Source organism: Coregonus lavaretus, assembly GCF_964263955.1.
Source record: "Coregonus lavaretus genome assembly, chromosome: 20".
Classification (NCBI taxonomy): Eukaryota; Metazoa; Chordata; class Actinopteri; order Salmoniformes; family Salmonidae; genus Coregonus; species Coregonus lavaretus.
This window is the reverse complement of record NC_140007.1, coordinates 28371294-28398097: the sequence shown is the minus strand read 5'-3', so window position 1 is coordinate 28398097 and position 26804 is coordinate 28371294. Positions and strand designations below refer to the sequence as shown.

The 26804-nt window shown below is 43.3% G+C and overlaps 3 protein-coding genes across 4 annotated transcripts in view; 2 read left to right on the top strand and 1 right to left on the bottom strand.

Annotated features, from left to right (window-relative positions):
• LOC311147534 (bridge-like lipid transfer protein family member 3A) overlaps positions 1 to 10799 on the top strand; it is a gene marked incomplete at its 5' end in the record, with an annotated part of 47393 nt that extends 36594 nt beyond the window's left edge. Inside the window, 8 exons of the mRNA XM_084184284.1 lie at positions 19 to 1298; positions 1460 to 1608; positions 1933 to 2081; positions 6866 to 7016; positions 8950 to 9206; positions 9569 to 9677; positions 9914 to 10002; positions 10584 to 10799. Coding sequence (XP_084040410.1) covers positions 19 to 1298; positions 1460 to 1608; positions 1933 to 2081; positions 6866 to 7016; positions 8950 to 9206; positions 9569 to 9677; positions 9914 to 10002; positions 10584 to 10721 — 2322 coding nt within the window. The 3' untranslated portion in view covers positions 10722 to 10799. The remainder of the gene's footprint in view (positions 1 to 18; positions 1299 to 1459; positions 1609 to 1932; positions 2082 to 6865; positions 7017 to 8949; positions 9207 to 9568; positions 9678 to 9913; positions 10003 to 10583) is intronic.
• Positions 10800 to 13909: 3110 nt separating this feature from the next.
• On the bottom strand, positions 13910 to 15865 carry taf11 (TAF11 RNA polymerase II, TATA box binding protein (TBP)-associated factor). The gene is made up of 5 exons (XM_084184524.1): positions 15410 to 15865; positions 15107 to 15237; positions 14912 to 14999; positions 14691 to 14787; positions 13910 to 14556 (listed from the first exon to the last, which is right to left on the bottom strand). Exons 1-5 carry the CDS (start codon positions 15566 to 15568, stop codon positions 14426 to 14428), a joined length of 606 nt encoding a protein of 201 aa, XP_084040650.1. The 5' UTR covers positions 15569 to 15865; the 3' UTR covers positions 13910 to 14425.
• Positions 15866 to 17241: 1376 nt separating this feature from the next.
• Positions 17242 to 26804, top strand: part of LOC311148236 (ankyrin repeat and SAM domain-containing protein 1A-like) — a gene marked incomplete at its 3' end in the record, with an annotated part of 125938 nt that continues 116375 nt past the window's right edge. For both annotated transcript variants that reach the window (XM_084185133.1, XM_084185132.1), the window contains exon 1: positions 17242 to 17634. In XM_084185133.1, the coding sequence (XP_084041259.1) occupies positions 17459 to 17634 (176 nt within the window). In that variant the 5' untranslated portion in view covers positions 17242 to 17458. The remainder of the gene's footprint in view (positions 17635 to 26804) is intronic.

Below are 26804 nucleotides of genomic sequence, written 5' to 3'. Positions count from 1 at the left end.
CCCCCTGTCTGTCTGCAGCTGATCATTCCCCTGGAGTCATCCATCATGGACCACCAGGACCGGCCCCAGTCCCTGAACATCACTGTTTCCCAAACGGTCCTCAGCAACACCCGCCACTCCCCCCACGGCACCCGGGCCGACCTCAACACCACCTACATCAGCTTCTCCACCTGCCACTTCTTCCAGTCCGCTCCCCCTTGCTCCTTCCCCCGAGACCAGAGCGCCTTTCTCCCTCTCCCCTCTGCCTTCCTCCAGCACTCCCTGGAGATGGAGCCCCTGCCCTTGTCTGAGACGAGGCCCCTCCGGGCCAAGGACGTCTGGTCCCTAAGTCTCTCCCGTCTGTCCGGGAGCTTCGAGGGGGCGCGGAAAAGCAACAAGGGCAGAGCTCATCCCTTCGTGGAGCCTTTCGCCATGTCTGTGTGGATATGTCGTCCATGTGCGTTTAAGGGTGGTTCCCTGGTCTCCTCTCCCAGTGAACCAGCTCCTGTAGATCCCAACCATGCATCCTCAGAGCAGGAGAACCAGCTCCCGTCCAACCCTGACCACCACAACCTGGACAGTAAAAAGGAGGCTCCAGTGGCCTCTATCCACTTCCTGGCCCAGGCCATCACACCGGTCAAAGTGTGGCTCAACCACTACCAGTATGTGGCCCTGCTGCGGATGAAGGACACCCTGGCCAGGCTTGGGGGCGAGCTAGGACGGGACACCAGGGACGCTAAGCATGCCAGGGGCCAGGAGTCTGACCCCCCTACGGTGTGCCTAGCCATCCTAATGGACTCAGTGGAGCTGGGGCTCCTGCTACCACCGGCAGCCACGGAGCCAGAGGAGGAGGAGGCCCACACCCCAGGGTCTGAAAGCGCCAGCCTGACAGACTCCGACCTCTCCCCCACTCACCAGGCTACATCGCCAGGCCCTCTGGAGGATAGTGGGATAGGAAACGCCACTGCCACCGTCAACAGCTCTCCTCCCCTTGAGCAGGAGGTGGATGGTGTGGTAGAGGAGGCCAGCGAGGCAGTAGAGGGCATGGAGGGGGAGATGGCCCAGGAGGGTGGCAATGGTCCTGTCCCCTCTCCTCCCTTCTCCCCTGAACACCATCTCTCCCTCCTGTCCAGGGATCCTTCTACCTTCAGCCTGGAGGAAGAGCTGTCCAACGCCCTCACCGCCACCAAAGACGTCACCAAAGATGCCTTTAGTGCCTCCCTGGACCTGACTAAAGGGGCGTTCTCCATCACAAAAGATGCCTTCAGCTTCATGAGTCGCGGGTCGGGGATGAGCAAGCTGTTCACTACACAGGCCAAGTAGGTTTCCCAGCATGCTCTCCTGCTTTGCTGTTGTCGTTACACCATATGGTTAAGGTCCATCAAGTCCATAGTGTCAACTGTATAGATGTGAGGTTTTACTGGTGTGAATGAACATAAAGGCTGTTTCCCCTAATCCACCCACTGTTCTGTTTGTGTAGGGAGCAGCGCCCTGAGGCCAGTCTGCGGCTCCAGTCCATGAAGCTGTCTCTCTCGCAGCACTCATTTGACAGCGCCATCCTAGACGGAAGCCTGCCCGACGACCACCTCTCAGTGGACAGCGACACCAGCGACAACATTCTCATGGATGGTAACTCCTCATCCAAACTCTACAACACATGCATATTGTATCAAGAGTTTATTGATTTATTCAGATCCCCATTAGCTTTTGCAGAAGCAGCAGCTATTCTTCCTGGGGTCCACACAAAAACATAAAACACGACAAGTAACAGAACACTGATAGACAAGAAGTCACACAAAGAGAATACAGAACATTTGAAAATAAAGATACAGTATCTATCTCGCTAGTAACATGGTTTCAAAACAATAGTCTGCTTAGTCTTGAATCCTACTGTCAAAGCCTGGCCATAAGTAAGAGTCTTTTTTGCCCCTGTGTGTTCTGTTGTGGTTTCAGAGTCAGGAGTAGAGTCCATGATGCGACCCAGCAGCACCCTGGAGCCCATGGCCAGTGGAGGCAGCGCTGCCCCGGGGACAGAGGGGGGGTCATCAGCCGACCTGAGCAGCTCCCTGTCCCAGAGCATTGAGGACATCACACAGGACACAGTAAGTCCCATTTTACATACACACACTCCAGTGTGACATTACAGAGACAGACAGTAGAGGCATTGTCAGAACTAGGGCTGTTACGGTGACCGTATCACCACTACACTGGCGGTCACGGGTCATGACCGCAGTCAAATTCCATGTGACCGTTTAGTCACGGTAACTAAGCTTCTCCAAAACTGCGCTCTGATGCTGCTGATGGTCATTAGTAGCCTACCAAACTTGCTAACTGCCAGTCGCTAATGGCCTGGTACTCAGCGATCTATTGTCCCTCTAGTCACTCTGACATCAAGGCAAATGCAATCGAAAATCAAATCAAACACTTAATGAGAGCCCATGAGCTTATGTTGTGCAACATTTCTATAGGCATTTACATTTACATTTACATTTACGTCATTTAGCAGACGCTCTTATCCAGAGCGACTTACAAATTGGAGTATGCTATGAGTAGGCTATGCAATTGCATGAGAAAACAGGGTTTTGATGGCCACTATTAAAAAGAGGAGGATCCCATCCGCTTTATATAGGCTAGGCCTACTATATTTATTTCTCAACTTTCCTAATATTAAGCACATTGCTTCGCTTTACAACAGGAGTATAGTCTTCATGGCTGGCATTAAAATGAACCGCGGGAAAAGCGTCCTCCATTAACTATTTATGTGCATAGATTACATTTTTTCCCCCTGCCCCTGTTCTGACAGGTGCATGATTATGGTCCATTCTAAATCAAAACTAATTTCACACATATATTATTTAGTATATGTAAAGACAAAATTAAATTAAGAGTAGTCTGATGGGTGACAATATTAGCCTATCACTTGTGAATGATGTATTATCACTTGTGAATGATGCCCAGCGTGTGCAGGAAGGCAAGAAACAGCACATGGCTTTTTTTTGTGGCTTTTTCAAATCAGTCGCACACGTCATGTAGCCTAGCCCATAGGCCTATATGTTTTGATAAGGTTTGTATCACAACTAAAGTGGCCAAATAACTCCAAACGTAGCCTATAGGCCTAGGACCCCTGGAACATGGTTAGAGAGCACAGAGCCTAGTGAAGCCCAGTCATTGCGCAATCGCAGGTGAAAACAGAGTTTTGACTGGCCACTTTTTAAAAGAGGATTCCAGCTTTCTTGTGCTGCTATAATTTATTGCTCACTTCTTAAAATTAAGCACATTAATCCACTTTACAACCTGGCATACATAGGCGGCGCGTGAGTTTCAAGTTTGGGGAAGATAATTTTCACCATAAAAATGCCCCTTTATAATAAAGCATTCCATGCATCATCGCATTTGCAGACTTATGTAAGATAGCCTACTATTCATAATGTGATGAGTAGATTGGATAGTCATAATTTAGACTAGTAATATAGAGTGCCTTCAGAAAGTATTCAGACCCCTTGACTTTTACCACATTTTGTTACGTTACAGCCTTATTCTAAAATGGATTTTAAAAATTAAAAAGTCCTCAGCAATCTACACACAATACCCCATAATGACGAAGCAAAAACAGGTTTTTAGAAATGTTTGCACATTTATTAAAAATAAATAACAGAGAACTTATTTACGTAAGTATTCAGACCCTTTGCTATGAGACTCGAAATTGAGCACAGGTGCATCCTGTTTCCACTGATCATCCTTGATGTTTCTACAACTTCAATGAAGTCCACCTGTGGTAAATTAAATTGATTGGACATGATTTGGAAAGGCACACACCTGTCTATATAAGGTCTGACAGTTGACAGTGCATGTGGTCCTCTGTAGCTCAGCTGGTAGAGCACGGCGCTTGTAACGCCAAGGTAGTGGGTTCGATCCCCGGGACCACCCATACACAAAACAAATGTATGCATGCGTGACTGTAAGTCGCTTTGGATAAAAGCGTCTGCTAAATGGCATATTATTATTTATTATTATGTCAGAGCAAAAACAAAGCCATGAGGTCGAATGAATTGTCCGTAGAGCTCCGAGACAAGATTGTGTCAAGGCACAGATCTGGGGAAAGGTACCAAAAAATGTCTGCAGCATTGAAGGGCCCCAAGAACACAGTGCCTCCATCATTCTTAAATGGAAGAAGTTTGGAACCACCAAGACTCTTCCTAGACCTGGCCGCCCGGCCAAACTGAGCAATCGGGGGAGGTGACCAAGAGTTCCTCTGTGGAGATGGGAGAACCTTCCAGAAGGACAACCATCTCTGCAGCACTCCACCAATCAGGCCTTTATGGTAGAGTGGCCAGACGGAAGCCACTCCTCAGTAAACGGCACATGACAGCCCGCTTGGAGCTGGCCAAAAAGCACCTAAAGACTCTCAGACCATGAGAAACAAGATTCTCTGGTCTGATGAAACCAAGATTGAACTCTTTGGCCTGAATGCCAAGCGTCTCTTCTGGAGGAAACCTGGTACCATCCCTACGGTGAAGCATGGTGGTGGCAGCATCATGCTGTGGGGATGTTTTTCAGCGGCAGGGACTGGGAGACTAGTCAGGATCGAGGCAAAGATGAACGGAGCAAAGTACAGAGAGATCCTTGATGAAAACCTGCTCCAGAGCACTCAGGACCTCAGACTGGGGCGAAGGTTCACCTTCCAACAGGACGACGACCCTAAGCACACAGCCAAGATAACGCAGGAGTGGCTTCGGGACAAGTCTCTGAATATCCTTGAGTGGCCCAGCCAGAGCCTGGACTTGAATCCGACTTGAATCCGAGACCTGAAAGTAGCTATGCAGCAACGCTCCCCATCCAACCTGACAGAGCTTGAGAGTATCTGCAGAAAAGAATGGGAGAAACTCCCAAATACAGGTGTGCCAAGCTTGCTTTGTCATTATGGGGTATTGTGTGTAGATTGATGAGGGGGAAAAACAATTTAATCAATTTTAGAATAAGGCTGTAACCTAGCAAAATGTGGAAAAGGTCAAAGGGTCTGAATACTTTCCGAAGGCACTGTAACTCAATCACTGTTTGCAAAAAAATACTGTTCAATGCATGGCTGAGCGCATACAGCATAGAGTAGGCCTAGGCTATACCAGATACGTTTCTTCTTTCTTTGCATGGGAAAAATGTGGCCTTTTATAAACACATTTCATGCAATTCTACTACAATTTATATGACTGGAGACATTAGCAGTCTTTTTTAATACGATAAATTACAGGGTAGCCTACTCTGCTGACACTGACAAACAGATCAATAAAGATGACGTTGTCCATATAATAGGCCTACGAGAAGGGGAGACACAAATAGAATATGACGTCCATCTAAACTGGAGGAGGAAATTATTGTCAAAAAGCACACTTAAGTAGCACTGAATCAACAGTGATAAATAGTGAATATGCGCAGTGCTCACTCACAGGGGATATTGCCATGCTCTCCGCTGGTGCCAGTAAGATAGGCTATACTGTTGTTCGCTCAATTAAGTTGAGAATTGTAATAACTAAAAGACAGATTAGTCTTTACTTTGTCTTCTCTTTACAGCAATAACAATTTGCTTTCCAAACTATGTTTTCCTGCAATTGTATTTTGAAATATTGCGATATGCTTGGCCTCTCAATTTTTTACAGACAGTCACAACTCAACAATAATCTGCGCAAATTGTGCGCGCTGCCTTTCCTTCCGACTGTAGGCAATACGATTTAAAACATATTTTTTAAAGAAGTTAATGATTCTCTGAGGCCAAATCATGCTTTAGTAGCCTATTTAGAAATATTTAATTTATTTCTGTATAGACAGGAGTAAGCTAATTAGGCTATATCATTTTGGCAATTTAATTCAATTTACTTTAGGAAAATCGTATCTTCCCCTAGCCTTATGGACGCGCTGCCTATGCTTGCATATTAAAAACGTAACCACACGTAACCTCCATTCGCTATTCGAGTGCAGGCTACATATGACGGTTTTTTTGTGGGCCATTCTAAAGAAAAAATAATTCTACCTATAGGCTATATGTAAACACCAGATTAAATTAAGAATAGTCTGATGGGTGAGAATATTATCAAGTGCTTGTCAAATTGTGAATGAGAGACTGATGAAGTGTGTGCAGCCTGCACATGAAACAAATCAGAGCTCATGCCTACCATGCACCTTTTTTCAAATCATCATTAGAGTTGCATCATGCAGCCTTAGAATGTATTGAAAATCTAAACACACTGTATAGCCTAACTAACATTTGCATCACATCTAACGTTGCATAAATAACTCTAAATGAAGTATATAGGAGGGCCTGTTTCTTTATTAACTGCTCAACACAGAATAGCCACATGTGTGCACTCTCTGAAATCGATTGGAGAAAATATCCTTTGTAATTTATTCAGCTATGTTCAATTGATTCTTCATACTATAAAATAATATAAAATAATGGAATTCTTAGCAAATCTTGTCAGCTAAATGAACTAGTGTAGCCCACATCCACATGGCAAATACTATTCTGTTCTTCTGAAATAGGCTACATTTTCTTCATATCATGTTTCTTTAGACCTGTCTAAAATAAATAATGGATGTATTGTGATGGATTTATTAAATGGATTTATTATACTTTTTTTAAATGTAGATGTTCCAACGGTCTGCATCAGTGGCTTATGTTACGTGTTTATGTTAATTAACGGTCAATTAACGTGAGACAAGCAGTTATTTGCATGACAATCACTGGCTGACAAAATGTAAGGACCGCCACAGCCCTAGTCAGCACTCTCACTGTATATGCATGGGACGGATGCTCGGCAATCACACTGCATCTGTAAATTAGGCAATGCATCATTTATATTGTGGGTAACTGCTTGTCCTGTACTGTGCTGTGCAGGCCTCTGTGTTGTTGCTGGTGCTCAGTGGGATTGCCTGTGTGGCGGACCTGAAGGGAGAGGACCTGGTGGTGGCAGTGGAGGTCCAGGATCTCACCTCCAGACAGATGGGCAACATCAGGGTCTCTGACCTGCTGGCCAGACAAATGCCAGGTAACCTCAAGTTACGGATAAAACTATGGTTCTATTTCATTCTGGATGACCACCAGAGGCAGTGCTTTCACTGGATTTGGATAATAAACACTGCCTCTTGACAGTCACCCAGAATTAAATATAACTTATCTAGCTAAAGACTCTGCACCTTACTATAGCATCAGTCTAACTGAACAACTGTCACAACCCACTGTCACTCAACATCTCCAATAATGGCTGTTCTTTTTGTTAAAGAACGCTCCCAACCTACTCTTACCTTCTCTCTTCCATCGGTGAATCTCTCATACACGCATATAGTCACATAATTACTCATGTAATCATTTCACTCTCTCAATCCAATGTTACTACTGAAGACTCAATGCTACTTTTAGACAATCTCCTGAACAGAACATCCACTGTCGACCCCTCCGCCATAAACCTGATGCCCCAAAAGGTCATCCAACATCACCTGGACGAACCACTTACACTCGAGGAAACTGAAAACTCTATCAGCATGATGAGCTCGGGGAAAGCACCAGGCAAAGACTGTATCCCTGCCGAACTCTATAAGATATCTGGCCCAATGGCCTACAGAAGTACCCCATTACATCTTTACCAGCATCTAGTCAACAAAAACTAGTCAACGTCCTCCATCTACTCCATGACGGAATGCAAGGCCAGATCCACTGTGGAGGTGATATCTCTGAAGCCTTTCCCATCTCCAACAGCATCAAGCAAGGATGTGTCTTGGGCCCGGTGGTGTTCAACCTCTTTTTCACGCCACTAAGGACCTCATCAAAGGCATCTACATCAGATACAGGGATGATGGTTCAATCTACAACCTGTGCAGGCTCAGAGCAAAGACCAAAACACAAGAACATCTTGTCCGTGAGGCCCTCTTTGCTGATGACTGTGCCCTAATCGCGCACACAGAGGCAGACCTCCAGTCTTTGTCAGACAACTTTGTTGAAGCTTGCAAGAGTTTCGGTCTTACCATCAGCTTGGAAAAAAACTGTAGTCCTCAGTCAACCATCACCCCTGTCCAACCCAGTGGTCCCCAGCATCCACCTAAGTGGACCTGAGCTCCAGAATGTCGACCACTTCACATATCTGGGGAGCAACATCTCCAAGGATGGCTCACTCGACAAAGAAATAACTAGCAGAATCCAGAAAGCAAGCCAGTCATTGGGAAGGCTGAGGAACAGGATACTAAATCATCACACCATCACTCTTTCCACAAAGATGAAAATCTACAATGCGGTAGTCATCACAACTCTGTTGTATGGCTGTGAAACTTGGACCCTGTAAAGTCGCCACGTCAAACAGCTGGAGACATTCCATACACAATCTATAATGGGTATCCAGTGGCAAGACAAGGTATCCTACCTGGAGATACTGCAGAAAGCTAACAGCACCACCATTAAAGCTAAGATCATTAAGGCAGAGCGCCGATGAACCTTCCACACCATCAGGATGCCCCAACACCGTCTCCCAAGAAGGATCTTCTTTGGCGAGCAGCAGCAGGGGCACCAGAAGACAGACCGACCCAAAAAGCGCATCAAAGACAACCTTAAACACAACCTCAAGTTCTGCAATATCCAGCCCAGCCAACTCACAGACATCACCTCTACCCAATCCACCTGGCACTCCAAATCCCTCACAGCAGTAGACAACTTAGAGAGGGACAGAAACAACCGTCTAACTGCAGCCAGAGCAAAGCGTCATTCCCGCACAACCGGACCCACAACACCAACGGAAGCACATGTCTGTCCTTCATACTTCAGAGTCTGCGCTTCAAAACTCGGACTCCTGAGCCACTCAAGAACCCACAATAAACCGAAGTGACATGCATGAGTCGTCATCGTCGAAACCGACGGACTACCAGAGATCCATATCCGTAGTACCCATTCTCTGACTACATAACTCACTTTTTCCTTGATGTCCTAATCTCCAGGTGGGTCCACCCTGGGCCAGAGACAGGGCTACAGGTCAGCTCCAGTGGTGGGAATGCGTATGGAGATGGGTCCCTCTGCAGCACGGCATGGTCCCCTCTCTGCGTTGGTAGGTCACCTGGAGCTGGGTGTGCAGGGCTGTCGGGCGGAGCTCCTGGCCTCTACCCTGGCTACCCTGGGGCCCTTCCTGGAGGATGAGCTCAGTGCTGACGTCCAGCCCATGAAGATTCGCCTGGACAATGTCGCCATCACTCTGAAGGTCAGCTGGTGGCACAGGGAGACTATGGAACTCTGTTGGGGTCAAATAACGTCATTTGACGTGTACCCTATGGTTGTTATACGTGGTAAGACCCCAACAGCGATCTATAGGAGACCGAATGAATAAATGACAGTTAGCCTGCCATCCATGCCATGGAGCTAACCAGTGTTTTCTGTAGCTCAGCAGTGGTCCTCTGTAGCTCAGCTGTTAGAGCACGGCGCTTGTAACGCCAAGGTAGTGGGTTCGATCCCCGGGACCACCCATACACAAAAATGTATGCACGCATGACTGTAAGTCGCTTTGGATAAAAGCGTCTGCTAAATGGCATATTATTATTATTATTATTTTCCCTTCCTGTTTAGGATGATGGTCCCAAGATCTACCCCACGGCCCCCCAGCCCCAACCTGCCACCTTTACCGTGGACCAGGTGGTTCTGGAGCGTTCTGATGATGGCATGTTGAGAATCAAAGGTGATTGGGGGAGAGGACACGGACATGCCTTTGAGTATCACTATGATTACAATGATTTTGTCTCTCACTGCTTGAATGACATGCAATAACAGTTATGAGTCATCTGTATTTCTAAATATGTATTTTCTGTCTTGCAGGTGGTGCAGGCCCAGCCTCAAGAGACTCTGCAGGTGGTGCAGGCCCAGCCTCAAGAGACTCTGCAGGTGGTGCAGGCCCAGCCTCAAGAGACTCTGCAGGTGGTGCAGGCCCAGACTCTGCAGGTGCTGCTGTAGTATGCTTGGAGAAACCAGACAGTTCTTGTTCTGTCCAACAACAGCAGAGCACGGTATGAGCATTCAAAAGCCTGAATACTTACATTCTCTACACCCACTGACTCTCTGGCTCCCTCACCCATTACTTATCAGATTATCACAGGGTTTATAAACAGACAACACAAGCTGTTAACAAAAACATGATTGTGTTGGGGTATCAGCAGTGTCAGAAAGGCTAGTTCTCACCACCATGTAAAATGAAAGCGTAGCATAGATGGTGTTTATTTATGATAGCACAGTCCCTACAATAGTTGCATTGTACTTAGCTATGTTTTTTTTACCTTAAATGTGTGTGAAACAGTTGATATAGAAACACGTACTCATAGGGCTTAGATGGAATGCTGTAAGTTAAATTATGTATGATTTAGATGAAGATAAGTCCACACTTCCATCTACTTATACAGATCCTGTGTTCATGTTGTAATAGTATAATTATCTGTTGCCAACGAGACAGTTGTAGTTCTCCTGTTCCGGTTCTCTTGTTAAGGCTATGAGGGGCCAAATCAGGGCAGCAGGTACTCCAATTATAGCTGAAGAGATATCTGGCTCTTTGCCCTAGTAGAGAAACGTTATCTAGAAGTGAAAACTAATAAAGCCAACATCCTTTATCCTTCAGAGTCCGTCCCTGGAGTCCCAGCTATCGGAGGCTCAGTTGGCCCTCTCTCAAGCCCTCACTGACCGAGAACGTCTCCTCCTGGAGGTCAGGAAGTACGACCCCATGTTTGACCTGTGACCGCTTTACTCCCCTGACCAGCAGAGGGCGATATACTGACACTGCATTAATAAGGGAGTAAAGGAACTGAATGAAATGTCTGGACCCAGGCATATGACAATTTGTAAACAACAAAGATGAGCACCCAATGGTGGAATCCAACCTGGTGGTTCCAAAGCTCAAGCTCTTGTAATGAATTGCACAAACAAACAGTATGTCACTTCCAGAGAACACATAGGGGGCCCTTGTATTAACAAGGAGCCCCACTCGAGTCACTCTTTACACTCTGAGGTACATAACAGGTACTACTTTCATCTGGCAATCTAAACGTGTTCCCTTTTGCTGTACAAAAGCAATTTACACCTAGTTTTAATTTAAACCACCATAGAGAATAGTTAACTCATTGTTGTGCTGCACCTCACTGGCCATCTATTTTTTAGCAAATCTTTGATTTGAAGAACACATGCCAAAATGTGTCTTATATGCACTGTCTTATATGCTAGAGAACAGTCAGAGTTGTAATTGAAGTCTGTTGATGATGTGTTTTCCTGTACAAATCATTCACTGTCAGGCATGCTGTGTGAAGATCACTAGTGTTTTAGGAATCTTGGTGTGTGGGTTTACAAACATCCACAAAGCTTCAAAGATAAAACTGCTTGCTAATGTTAAGTAGGTCCTGTCCATAGTTGTACATATCTGTAGGTCTGTATAGTTAGGAGCTGGTACATTAGATGCATTATTGTAACGTTGTTTAGGACCATTGTGTATTAAATAGAAGAGTAGGGAAAGAAAAGCACTTTGACTTCATAGAGCTCCTGTCAATGGGAGCACCAGACAAACCTCTGCATACCTATCCCTTTGATTGAATGGTTGTGTATCAGAGGGTAGGGCAAGCTCTCTCTACACTGTTCAGACTTTTTCAGACACCAGGTCAAAAATATTCCCCAGTATTTTCTTTGCATCATAAAAAAAAAGTATTACGTTTTGTTACTGTAAAACTATATTTGCATTATTCGTTTAATGTTCAGATGACGCATGCCTTTTGAGGAAAGGTTTAGTTTGTTACTTGAGGTGTACCCTGCCCTCAGACGGGTTTTACTTGATCTCCTTAACTCACTCATCTGCATGGAGAAACACATTCTAGGTATATACTAATACCTCACTGACCACAGCTGTGGTCCATCCATAGAATTAGACATCTATGGATCCTTCTCCTATGCCTAACTTTTAGATACAGGGGAACGGATTGGGGTATATTAATCTGTGGTTAGAAGCACCCGTTGGGAGCCCAGCATTGATTAAACGTAGTGTTATTCTTTTGATATGAACTTTTACAGGCATGTAACATGATTTTTGATAAGACAGTGTTGCTACTAGCCATTTCATAAACACTAGTGGCACAGCCATCAGATCAAAGAATAGAGATACTGAATCTTAATTGTGTATAAATGCACAATATATGTATAATACTAATGCTTTTATCTACAGTAAAACTGACAGGTGCACTAATGTCAATTTGTTGATGTATTCCACCCGTTGGGTACCTTTAAATTACTATGTAAAAGCCGTGAAGCCTTTGTACTAATTGGAATCATTTCTAGTATTATTTAATTATATATTTTTGTAGCAATTCTAGGGTATGATGTGGCGGTGACTATAAAAGTATTGAAGTTTTATTATTTGTATGTTTTTTTTCTTCTGTTGTCTGAGAAGATTAGTATTTGGTCCTGATGAGGTAGAGACACATTGGAGTAACGTTACTTAGATCAAAGTCACACTCCGCAAAACAAGTGTGAGTGGTGAGAAACTAAAATGGGTCAAGAAGAAACTTCTGTATGTGGTACAGTGCTAACAAGTTAACTAACCAACCCTCAGTTGAGCTTTTAGTGTCATTCTCCACTTTCTTCTGAGTGGAAGCTTGAGACCTCTGGTGGTCATAATAATATACCACTGTTTTTCTGGTTGCCTTCCAATATGAATATTTTACATTTACATTTTAGTCATTTAGCAGACGCTCTTATCCAGAGCGAATATATGAATGACAGTGTTACATTCTGATTGTGGGAAGTAGCATGCAGCGATAGGAGGAAGTCTGTTTTACTCATATCCTGAGAGGGAACAGTTTTATGTAATTTCTTTTTTTTAACACAAACATACAAAATGCCTAAGGTTATCAAATTAAAAATTGTCTAATGGTTCAGGTTTTTTCCCATCCTGCATGTTTTGTATTTTAAAAGTCCCTAAAGGTCACAGTCAGTGTAACAAAGCAGTGATTCCATTCTCAATAATATCAACAAACCTCAAACACATGCTGCTCCCCAATTTTTTTGCTGATATTTGCTTTTTGTTTTTGCCATTGCCATGGCCTTAGCTGTCAGTTTAATAAGTAAGTGATGTGGAACGAAAATGACATCCCCGGTTGGAAGGCTGCAGTTATGTGATTGACTGTGACTAAGTGTGTCTAAAAATCAACCCTAACCCCCTCCTTAGAACAACCCTGTTAGTACCTCTCCGTCCCACAGCAGAGTGCCCACTCCAGCCAGCTCCCTCTCCACACAGCCAGTCAAGTTACACTTCTGCTGCACCCCTTAACTTGCTCGGTTTACCATGATGCATGAGGGGTGGGACTGGGACACCTGGCCTCCTCACTACATGGGCTGCTTTCTCTTCTTTCGTCTTAGTCATCAGAATGACTTTGCAAAAATATTCTAATTGTTGTGGAAGGAGTGAGTGCATGCATTGTAACTGAACTAATTGTTATTTTGCTCTAAGCCTTGTGGATTATTTGCACTTTCAAGTGTGGTATGTTCACTAGAAATTGCACTTGCTTAATGTGAATCACTTTGAGAGGATCATCCCTGATAAGATAATTTCCTGATACTAATGTTGTGGGAGGCCCTCTGACAGTATTCTATGTAATATTTATGTAACACTTGCTTAGAAGTCATCACATCATTGAATAAGACTAAACTTGGTTCTGTGAACCAAATTAGTATGTGAAATGTTTCAAAGTGATAAACTATTGAACCAACTTTGTCATTATTTGTGTGCTGTCTATATTCAGTGTAGGATGGTGGGTGACTATTTACACAGTGAGAGCAGGTTTAAAGTTAGGGTCTTATCACATGCACACACAAGCTCATCTTACGAGACTTTCCCGATCTTCATCTAACAAGAGAAGCGATCTTCATCTAACAAGAGAAGATAAATCATTAACAAATGTGTCCTTTTATTTATTGAAATATGTCCCACAGTTATTGACCCGAGGTCTAATAAAATGCTTTAACTGAAACAAAACAAATGAGGCACTAGAAGTGACCAGTTTTGGATACATATTTTCAACTTACATGCTTCGCCAACAGCTCAAATAATCAAATGTATTTTAGAACATTAGCACAAATCTTGATGCTGAGGTCATTTTATTATTGACCACTAGTATATCCAAGAAAGTATGAAAAAAAAAAATGTATGCACTCACTAACTGTAAGTCACTCTGGATAAGAGCGCCTGCTAAATGACTAAAATGTAAATGTAAATGCCCTCAAATGTAACACAAAGGTGGAGTTGGGCTATTGCTGACAACAGTATACTGCGCTTGCCTTCATGGCCAAACCAATGGACATTGGAATAGAGAATGAACATAAAGTGGAGTGTAAGATGCCACCATCTGAAAGGTGAATACATCACCGCTTGGCTCTGTCTATAATCAGCAGGGCATGCGTGGCTCAGTGGAAGAGGATGTTCTTGTGCTTGGTGTTGGGGATCTGCTCTCTGCTCTTCAGCCTCCTGACAGCCTCCCTCATGTGCTTGGGCTGCAGGGGAGGTGTGTCCCCCCACTTCTCACACACGTCCAGAGCTGCAGGGCCAAACAGAAGCATGTCAGAGTAGTCAAAATGCTTCAAAGCCTTTGTTGGTGAACATAGAAGACAAACAATCAAGATCTTATATCTGGCCAACTAATCAATATTAACTCTGATGTCCCTTACTCACCTTCCTCCACTATTTCTCCAGCAAAGACCTTGGAAATACCAGACATGGCAATAACCACATTTTGAGAGACTGAGGATCCTGTAATGGACTGTATCAGCTGTATCAACCAGGTAAAGATAAGTATACGTTGAAATACTGCATACATGCATCAGCAAAATTGATTATTTTAAATTGAACTGATTCAGATGAAATATAATTACAGATGTGCCTAAAGGTCTTACCCTCTTGATGGCAGCTTTGGGGAAGGCAGAGCGTCTGTACATCTCATAGCGGTTAAGCTGCTCCTCAGAGAAGGATGAGACCAAAACCCTGCACAACACCAGAGGGAAAAATGTTAATGTATGAATGCTTGCAACAAATAATTGTCTTAGTGCAGTTACCACACAAACACAGAATGTACAGTATCTGAATCTTACTGCATCTTCTGTATCTCATCCTCGTCAACCTTTTGGCGCTTCTCCTTTTTCTTCTCAGGCTCCACTTTAAGCTTTTTGGAAGCAGGTTGACCTGAGGTTCCCTCATCCTCATCCTCTCCAGCCACAGAGTCCTTTAGCAGGTCATGCAAAGTAAACAGAGGATTAAAGATATTGTAGGGAAGTAAGAAATAGTTTACTATATTTATCTTGAATGTGGATGGTGAGCTCAGTTGAAATGTGGTTGTAGGGTCAATGTTTCAATACACTCTTTATAAGTTATAGTTATTCTAACAAGCCACTTACCTGTTCGCGTTTGAGTGATTGTGATGAGGGATCTTTTGATTCGGTGTCTGCATCCGAGGTCACGGGCACTTCTTCAGTGTCTTCGGTTTTAGGGCTTTTTCTAGCAGCCAATGATTTCTCCGAGTTGGATTCAGTCTTTATCCTAGCTGGGTCTGCCATAACTCGTTCGAAATCTTACCACACCAATCTAATTTATAATTATGCAACAGTCAAAACGGCAATGGTTGACTCGAGAAACATCAACAACAAGTTAGCTAGCTACGCTCACTTACTAGCCTCGTGGAATTCTGTGTACCTCGTTTATTGATCAATAAAATAAAATCGTTACTTTAGCTAAATACTAGCTAAATACTAGCTAAAGCGCGAAAGATAAATGTTTTGAAGCAACATCAAAAAACAAATTGGAGAACATTCAGGCCGGAAGCTGCTGCTGAAATCCACTTCCGGTTTAAACCCTCTACTGTCCTTTATTGGGAGAGCATTGACAACTATTATTATTATTATTATTATTATTATTATTATTATTATTGTATAGTTCTGTCCTTTCTCTGTCAGTTGAGTAAAGATACACATTCCGTTATATTTGGTCCAGTGCTTTATCTACAGTGGAGTATTTCCATTCACCTAGTCATACATGTTTGGTTAAATGGGAAATAAAATACTAGGCTATTTTTTAGATGCTCAGTGCTCTAACTAAATGTAATTTGGTAATCGACGTTTTAAACTATATCAATATGTCAATAGCCTCGATAATTAACTTTAAAAGACATTTCATTCTCCAGAACCCATAAAGATATTTTGTGTTTTATGCTTGCTCCTACAGCAGCTCTGTTTTTATTTATTTTTCAGAAGAAAGAGAGAGTGAGCATTGGACCAGTAACCGAAAGGTCGCTGGTTCGAATACCTGAGCCGACAATATGAAAAATCTGTTGATGTGCCCTTGAGCAAGGCACTTAACCCTAATTTTCTCCAGGGGCGCTGTACTACTATGGCTGATCCTGTAAAACAACACATTTCACTGCACCTATCCGGTGTATGTGAAAATTAAACATATTTATTTACCTTTATTATTGCACCCCTATGGGAGGGCAGCTCCCGCTCCGCCCAGTCCAAGCTCTTCTCTGTCCGGGCCCTCCAATGGTGGAACCAGTTTCCCCCTGAAGCTAGGACAGCAGAATCAGATCTCCTGTAGCTCAGTTGGTAGAGCATGGTGCTTGCAACGCCAGGGTTGTGGGTTCGACTCCCACGGGGGCCAGTATGAAAAATGTATGCACTCACTAACTGTAAGTCGCTCTGGATAAGAGCGTCTGCTAAATGACTAAAATGTAAATGTCTTTGTCAATCTTCCGAAAGCACCTGAAACCCTACCTCTTCAAAATGTATCTTAAATAACCCGCCAACCTTACCTGACCCAACACTTGCTCCCCCCTCCTACTTTATTGAGGAAAAGTGTACTTACTATGCCTGTCATATGTGGTTGTCCCACCTAGCTATATTATGATGTAACTGTAAATCGCTCTGGATAAGAGCGTCTGCTAAATGACAAAAAATGTAAATGTAATGACCATGTACTGTGCACTTCAGCACTTCTATTTTGTACAGAGATATTTTGCACATAGAACATTTTTATGAATTATGTGCTTTTGTAGTTGTAGGAAAATGATTATTATGTTCTTCAACATTGGTAGTAGAATAGAATACAATAATCACCGACTAAATACAACAATACGAGATCATGAAAAAACGGACTGATCGACGTCAGACAGGGGCAGTTTCGAGGAAGTGACGCGCGCTTGAGACTGGGCAAAGGAAGTTTCAGTTTGCTCGGTGGTGCTGAACTAAAGTTTTCCCCGGAGCGATAGAGGAGGATCAGAAATCCTGTAAAATTGTGACGCTGGAGAGACTGATCCAGCCGTGGAGGGAACCACCGTTTTCCTCGGCGTTGAAATAACGAGTACGCCTGTGAGATTAGTAGAGGACCGTAAAGCATTTTTTCTCCCGCTTTCCAACCCCCTTTCCCAAATCCTCCGACCCCCTTCTCGATCCGAGATGGGGAAGGAGCAGGAACTCCTAGAGGCGGCGCGCACAGGAAATCTTGCTGCCGTGGAAAAGCTTCTCTCTGGGAAACGACAATCGACTGGAAGTGGCAGTGGATCATCGGGCACTGGTGGAAGCAGCAATAGCAGTGGTCACAATGCTTCTCACCCGCTTTCCAGCCTTCTCAGGTAGGGGACATCAGTGGATGAATGGAAGGCAGAGCGAGATGTTCCGACCTAGAACGGTCGGTGCTCATAACGCGTGTTGTAAACGGCAAAGAAAAGCCACATTCAGTAAACAGCCCCCCCTAATCAATCAGTTTATTGTATTTCGTTGCAATCACAGCAGTAGCTATTCATTTGCATCCATGCAGTGGACCCTTGTCTTGCCATGTTTAATAATAACACGCGCAATGGAGTGCCTCTTTGTTAGGAGATGATCGTCAGTGAAAAATACATAAATAAAATGACACATGAAATAGAAACCTTGTTACATACGCAAGATATTCATATCATACCAGTATGTTGTATTGCAAACTCTAGTCCACCATATACTCGTGTAGGTAACTAGTCAATCGATTTGGTTTGTCTAGACATTTTGGACCGTCGTCATTGAGAAAAATTGTCTACAAACGCTTAAGCATAATTATAGTATTTTGATAATATTCACGCCAGACCCATTCATTCTCCTATGCCACGATGAAATTGGTTAACATTAACTGTGATAAAGGCATTGAAACACAAGCTGTCAGTGAAATGGGACATTCTTCCCCCTGCATTGTTGTTCCAGGCCCTCCCGGAGCTAGTCTCTACTAGCAAGTGAGTAGAATGCAGTTTATGTCGGCGGCCTGGGCAGTTGCGTGCTGTTTTTTACTTCATCATGCAGGGGAAAATATTGGTTTATTTTAACCACAGTCCATCTTGCTCAAGGTTCTTTGTGCTGATGGGATTACATAGGCCTAGATGAAATGATTGCACTTGAATGCCCACTGAGTGGTAACAATGTCAGAAATAATAATTTTGGTGGCATTTCTACAGCCCGTTCAGGTAAAGGTTGCAAGAGAAAGGGAAACAGGGAAAACATAATGACCTAGACCTAGGCTAACTCAAGCCCTATGAGACTGTCAGTGCCATTTCCACTGGGCTGGGAGTCATTCATTGCCCTGGGACCTGTGGTGTCCTTTATTGTGTACTCAGTAACATACCCCAAGGTGCTTTAAACATGCCATGTTAATGGTGGAGTAGGCTACTTGGCAAGCTAGCAAAGGACCGTGTGCTGTTGGGTTGGTAAAGCACCTCCTGACCTTAACCTTTTACAAAAAATGCACAAGGACCAACTGCAACCCTACACAGTAAAGTTTAACATGGAAGAAGATAAGTGATACAATGGTCATAACATGGACCTCCCTCTTAAACTCTCAAAGGTCTAATGCCATGATATGCCTTCCATCTCATGTCTTTGGCTAAGAAAGCGTGTTAACCACAGAAAGGGCTTTTATTTGTTATTTTTCATACTAGGACCAGATAAACTGATGACAATCAGAATGCTGGCAACATACAGGTGCACAGCAGCCCTGTCAATCAACCTCTTATAAGCCTCATCAGGGTGCCTACGTCTCATGGCTGAGAGAAGTGTTTGCTTAAAGCCCCTAGGTGATCGCTGTGCTACTCATGCCAGGCTGTACACTACACTGACTGTACTCTAGCTAATTACATTAAACCTTCTTAATCGGAAATTCAGGGATGTCATGATGCAGTCAAGGCTGCCTCCATCCCTGCCTCTCTGTTACTGATCTGTGGGTGGCACGGACTGAAGAGCCCATTGTATCTTCTGGTCTGGCTCGCCTAATCAATGGCTGGCAACCTTCCTCTTGGAAATGATTGGCTAGCATTTGTTGGAAATAAATAAACCGATGGTCTAGCTATTGAATGTTAAAAGCTTCACTACTGCAGCCTAATATCACTCACTTCTCTGAAAGCCTGTGGGCCCTTCAGCCTTTAAAATATACCATTAGCATTGCCTCTAAGTATATGTGAGCAATACAGAATTATTGACATGTTTACCACAAAGAGGCTCAGGGGTAGTGTTTGCTATTGTATGTGCCATTTAATTTAGCACATGTAATGAAAATGTCAATACGTTTAGGGGCATCAATGTGAATTACCATAGTGAGCATGTTGTCTCAACCGATGGCGGGAACAACATAAAAACATTAGATGATCTAAAATAGGGTCTAAGCTATGACATACTGTATGTGAATATGAAAATAATCTGAGTTTATGCGTTTTTAGATAATTGAGTCTAAATTTGAAGATTTCTGAATAAATAATACTTTTAAGCTTTTAAATGTTATCAAACTCAACCGTTTATCTTTTCCAGTGATGAAGACATGGATGTCTCATGGTATGGTGGGGTATGCAAAATCGGTCAACTTTGAGCACCTTTACCTCCTGAATGTTTTGGTATTCAGGTCCAAAAATGCACTTTCTGTCCACTTCTTCCATGGGAAAACATGTATGGAAAGTTTTGTTTAAATCAAAAGGGATGCAGTCATAAAGTGATTGAATTCTAATGGATTTACCCTAAAGATGGTTGGTTGGTTGGTCTGTGTAGTGTGCAGCTTGCTCAACTTATTTTCATGGTGGAAAAGCACTAACCTATAGGCCTAGGCCCAAATCTATGCAAATTCTACTTTCATGTTGCACTACTTCCCCTCCAGCTACTGTAGGTTGTTGTTACACTGACATCTGTTTATTGCACAGGCACAGCATAGGTAGTTGCTCTTCTTTGCATAATGCATGCAACAGTTTTTTTATTCCCACATTTACTGTCAGCATTGGTGAAGGTGTGTTGTGTTTGTGCTGATTTTTTGCTGTTCTTCCTTTGGAATGGAGCACGTGTTGAGACTTGTGTTGCTTTCGTAACCAGGCAGGAGCACAGGTTTGCTCTGCAGAATGTATACTCTTCCTGAATGCCTGAATGGAAGATGCAATTGGACAGACGCCGAGCCCACCATGTTCAGAAGCCCCACATGTGCTTTGTATTACTCTGAAACAGAAAGAGAATTGTATGGAATGGCACCGGCACTGGATGGCATTCCCCACAGCTATCATGGTAAGAGACAGGCAGCCCAAAGTGTCAACATTACCTGCTCGGCATCAATAATAATCTTTCAGAATGAACAGCAGCAGAGTGGTGCCTGATAAGGCTTCCTGTTCACCAGGATTGGGTTCAATGACATTTCACTGTCAATGCCAGAATAACCATGTGGTCCTCTGTAGCTCAATTGGTAGAGCATGGCGCTTGTAACGCCAGGGTAGTGGGTTCGATCCCCGGGACCACCCATACGTAAAAATGTATGCACACATGACTGTAAGTCGCTTTGGATAAAAGCGTCTGCTAAATGGCATATTATATTATTATATTATATGCAGTTCACAAGTTGAATATCAATGCACTTCCTGAATTGACTTCCATTTACAAAGAATTAACCTCTGTTATTTTAGTTTGCTGATGTGTTTTTTTGACTACCACTGTGCTTGAACTCTCTACAATAGAACATGTGATGTGCTTTAATCCAGTGGATTAAGAAGCAGAAGTGGTGAAACAAATGACTGAATCTGAATGTCATACATTAACTGCAAGCTATTTCTTTACAAATAGTGTACTGTACATTTACTGCAACATACTGCCAGGATCTCACTGGGGCTCCATGACCCATCTCGACCCTGGAGGTCCACTGGAAGAGCTCCTCTCGGGCACTTCCTGTACCAGGTTGTCCAAACAGCCCCAGTGGCTGGGCCGGGGACCGGGGTAAGCTGAGTCCATGGCAGGCCAGGGAGAGAGAGCCTGGCCTGCCCACTGAGGGGAAATTAACAGAGGAATGCATGGAGGAGCACTGACAGAACTGACACTCACCAAGCTTAGTCAGATGAAGGGTTGTGTATTGTCTCTTAAATTCACAGCAAGCTCGTTTGTCCCATTGACACAACACATATAACAGCGGTTTTCATATTTTTATCAGTCCTCAAGGACCAGTCTGGGCGTTTTGTAGGCTCAATGTCCAAGTAAAGAAAGAGAGCTGTCAGTGGTAAAAAACAACAACAAAAAAAACATATTTTCTCCAAATGTGACTATTTTCGCGCGTCACTACTTCACAGGAGAGCCATTTCAATTTACATTAAAAAATAATAATAATGCGTTTTTGGCCAGAAATGCCTTCTGGAACATGTGAACTTTCATGTGCCTTAATAACAAACTTGTATGCCATCTGTAAATACGAATAAAATTGTTAAATTACGAGCCTAGTTGTTTTAGCCACGGGAAAAGACCGGATCCTTCCCGCTAGCCATGATTGGCTGAGATAATGGATGGGCTGGACATGCTGAGAGATGAGTTCGGATTGGTCTACCATGTAGCACTCTTCTGTCTATAACATGAGCTGGTCAGTATGTGTAGGTAATCCTTTATAACGTGGCTTTTTTGAAATATATCATGTAGTAGAACTGCAAAAGTGTTGCTCTCCACTTTCTGGAGGACAGAGTTTTGAAATCAGTGGAATGCCCAGTGGTATTAGAGTATGATAGCTAAGGAGATGGAGAACATTCTGGCGTTTGATTGCAAATACGCAGAGGTAGTGGAAAAGAGAACACACAGAAGACTGTATAAAACACCTGTCTCCGGATTACATCTTCAAACTAAGGACAACCATGGAATACGTGACAGAGAGGGAGAAGCGTCCATCCATGTATACCGGTAAGATAGTCTAGCTAGCTACATTTTCAGATATTACACGTTTCTAATGTTGTCAAAGTCGTTTTAATTTCAAGTTAAAGCGTACTTTTAGCTAGCTAGCTAACGTTAGCGGGCTGGCTCGGTAGCTAACGTTACGTGTTAAATCTGTGTAGTAATATTATTCGTATCTCAGAGCCATTTGCATTGCTAGTTATAGCCTAATGTTAGCTAGCTAGCAAACATTGAACCTGGTTGGTTAGCTACCTGCAGATTCATGCGGCGTAGTAACGTTACGACTTGGCATTATGGTTAATTGTTTAGCTAGCTAGTTAGCTACATGTCTAAACAAAATACTCCACTATGCAAGTAACCATTTCAATAAAATGTTAATGATGTCACTGCGACAACTGTCGATAGACGTAGGGTGCATTCGTAAATTCACTCTGCCTATCTACTCCGATTTCAGAGCACTCTCGTCTGAGTGTGCCAGAGTGCAGAATAACTGACGAATTTACGAACGCTCAACACCTGTTGAATATGGCCGGTATCAGTAAACTTCTGCAAAAAAAGTGTAATTAAATTGTTGCCAGCAGCACAGTTACAGTCACCAACGTGCTGGATAAAAAAAACAGCCTAACGAGCTCTGCTAGGGCGAGTAAAATGGTCAGAGTGAGCTGTTCTCTCATTTGTGTCTGGAAGTAGCTAGCAAGCTAGCCAGTTAGCTTGGGTGATTGACTGCTGTTGTTTCGGTCAGAATGCTCGGATCAACCCTACTCCTCGGCCAGAGTGTGTGCGCTCTGACTGCTTACGAACGGTCAATCTGACAACACTCTGAGTTTACGAACACCCAGAACGCACTCTGAGCGTACTCTGGCACTCCAGATTGAATTTACGAACACACCCGTACTATAAACCAGCCTTTAGTCTTGAAATATTTGGTTGTTTAGTACATCGCCTCACATGTGAATCCTTAAAGAGATGGGTGGGGCTAAGGCTTAAGAGGGTGTGAGCGATGCGGAATGGGTGTAAAGAAGAGCTCTCCAGTAGGGTTACCAAAACATTCAGGGGCCATTTTCTCAAAAGTGAGGTTACAAGTTTATCAATTTACAAAGCAGAATTACTTTCCTATTGTTCCTCAACTGTAGTGTATGATATACCACTTTCTAGCTCTGAATCTCTACTTTTATCTAATGTAAAAAAATATATATATATTAAATTTTTCTACATAAGATCGAACCGGTCGGTCACTAATGGACTCTTTTAATAGTATTGTAGGTAGGGATGTAACGATTCACCGATACGCATCGGTCCCCGTTTGAAATGCGAGTGCAAGATCCGTGGGACCCCAAACCGATCCAAATGTAGCACGCATCGGTCAGAAAATCGATTCAAATGTTACGAATCGCCGGTTCACTAAATTGTTTTGCTCATATTACTTTCTTTCTACCTTCCGAAAATACCTCTCATCTTTTGTGACAACTGATGCGTGTCCTCTTCTTCAGTGTCGAACTACGCTTGTAACTGTTTTGACAGTCATTGATCATCAAGTAATTTTGCATGCCGAACAACCCAGGCAATATCAGTAGCCTGGACAAACTGTGCACGGCTTCGTGCGCTGACCATGCTAGCTAGCTAGCTAGCTAGCTAGCTAGCTACCTATATGATTATTAGCAACATACCCTTTTTTTTACCAGATCCTCTTTTCAGCTGGTGGAGGTCTATATTTAATCCCTCATAATTTCTGCCAAGTATATGAATGAGGTGAAATCTATTTCAATTCATGGTGTCAGAATGCACTACTTTATTAAAGCAATTCAAAACTAACTTTTGTAGATTCAAAGCCAGATTAACTCATTGCAGAATATATCCATAATCAGATTAACTCATTGCAGAATGTATCCATAATCATTTACATTTACATCATTTAGCAGACGCTCTTATCCAGAGCAACTTACAAATTGGTGCATTCAACTTATGATAGCCAGTGGGACAACCACTTTTTTTTATTTTTTATGGTGGGTTGGGAAAGAAGGATTACTTTATACTATTCCAGGTATTCCTTAAAGAGGTAGGGTTTCAAGTGTCTCCGGAAGGTGGTCAGTGACTCTGCTGTCCTGGCGTCGTGGGGGAGCTTGTTCCACCATTGGGGTGCCAGAGCAGCGAATAGCTTTGACTTGGCTAAGCGGGAACTGTGCTTCCGTAGAGGTAGGGGAGCTAGCAGGCCAGAGGTGGATGAACGTAGTGCCCTCGTTTGGGTGTAGGGTCATGAATGAATAAGCATATTTATTTGACAAGAATGCACCTAGTCACCCATCAATCACATCAAACACCTGAACTCCAACAATTACATTGTTTTAACGAAATAAAAAAACAAAAAAACAATGCATACATATTCCTTTTATATACTGAACAAAAATATAAAAGTGTTGGTTTCAAGAGCTGAAATAAAAGATCACAGAAATCTTCCATACGCACAAAAAGCTTATTTATCTCCAATTTTGTGCACAAATTTGTTTACATCCCTGTTAGTGAACATTTCTCCATTGCCAAGATAATCAAGAAGCTGATTAAACAGCATGATCATTACACAGGCGCACCTTGTGCTGGGGACAACAAAAGCCACTCTAAAATGTGCAGTTTCGCCACAGATGTTTCATGTTTTGAGGGAGCGTGCAATTGGCATGCTGACTGCTGGAATGTCCACCAGAACTGTTGCCAGAGAATTGAATGTTAATTTCTGTACCATAAGCCGCCTCCAACGTTGTTGGAGTATAACAACAAATGTTGCGGTGGGATCAATGATACACATATGTAAACTGATATGCATGCCTATTTTGTCTATCATTCAGCATGACTGGTTTGTCCACTTTGTGCAATTGAGTGTTCATATCTGTCCTTGGGAGAGAGGCAGTGAATCAGAGAAAAGGATGTCGTGATGAGTAATCACTCAGTCACGTCAACCACTCAGGAGACCATGGTGTCTCCACACACCATAGTGCTCTCTGCAGGAATCTGTCACTCTGAATTCCCAGCATCTGTGTGTCTGTGGTTTAATATTAACAACAACATGACACTTCCCACCCAGGCATATGGTGCACCAGGAAGAGAATGCTCATGAAATGGTAGTTAAATAGAGTGCCTGGCACCTAGGTATTTGTGAAATAGCTGCTGCCTGTCTGTCTCCAGTAGCTAAGAGCTAAGTTATGAGTTTGGCAAACAGCATGCAGCGAGTATCACGTTCCGGGGATGGAAGGATGACCTCTGAACGGTCTTTCGATGTTGTCGTTTCCACCCAGGAGAGCGAAGTGGTAGCTTGAAAATCTAACACCTCTTTGTTGGCATTCTTGGAGTATTTGAATTTGGGGTGACACTGACAGTGTGAATGCAAGGCCATGTAAGGTTTACGACCAATATGTTTGTCTTGTCAGAGAAAGCAGTAGGCTAATAGATGTAGGTGGCAACCTTCCTTTATGCATGATGAATTCCACAGATGTGTGGAGGGTAGGGGAGAGGAGTGTGGGGAGGGGGGAAGACAGAGAGATACTTCTGCGAAGAGGCCTCTCTTGGCCCTGTCATGTACAGTGGTGGATTCTCTTCGCTGTGACCATGACAATTGCTGCCGCTACACATCTCTAAATAGGTTGTTTCACTGCAGAACTGTGATTGTGATTACTGTTAATCTTTTAAAAAGCAATAGACTATGTAAGAAAAAGGCTAGCTTAAGTCATTGCCTTAAATGATCATCATTGTGGACTGGGGGCCTAAACGGAATAGAACTCGCCCACAATTGGGTTATTTGGGTGGGGGATTTTTGGGGTAGATTCCCGAAATTTTTTATTTCCACTAAAATGTTCAGTTCCATTGTTATTTTCTCTGCCCAAAATGAGAAGGCAGAAATAGAAACTAATCTTGACAGGAAACTACAGTGCATTAGTTCCAGATAAGAACTTGGATCCTGACAGAAACCAGTGATATGAATAGGCTCCCACTGCAGTTACTGTGTTAAAACAAACAGAAAAGCCCTCCGCCTCTCCACGATGAGCCTGGTATTTCACTAGAGAAACAGACACCTCTAATGAACCCTTTACGATGTGTTTGTTTGTACGACCTTTCTTTCACCCCTCACAGTGAATAGCCTCAACCGCACTGGAGGACATACAGTGGGGAAAAAAAGTATTTAGTCAGCCACCAATTGTGCAAGTTCTCCCACTTAAAAAGATGAGAGAGGCCTGTAATTTTCATCATAGGTACACGTCAACTATGACAGACAAATTGAGATTTTTTTTCTCCAGAAAATCACATTGTAGGATTTTTAATGAATTTATTTGCAAATTATGGTGGAAAATAAGTATTTGGTCACCTACAAACAAGCAAGATTTCTGGCTCTCACAGACCTGTAACTTCTTCTTTAAGAGGCTCCTCTGTCCTCCACTCGTTACCTGTATTAATGGCACCTGTTTGAACTTGTTATCAGTATAAAAGACACCTGTGCACAACCTCAAACAGTCACACTCCAAACTCCACTATGGCCAAGACCAAAGAGCTGTCAAAGGACACCAGAAACAAAATTGTAGACCTGCACCAGGCTGGGAAGACTGAATCTGCAATAGGTAAGCAGCTTGGT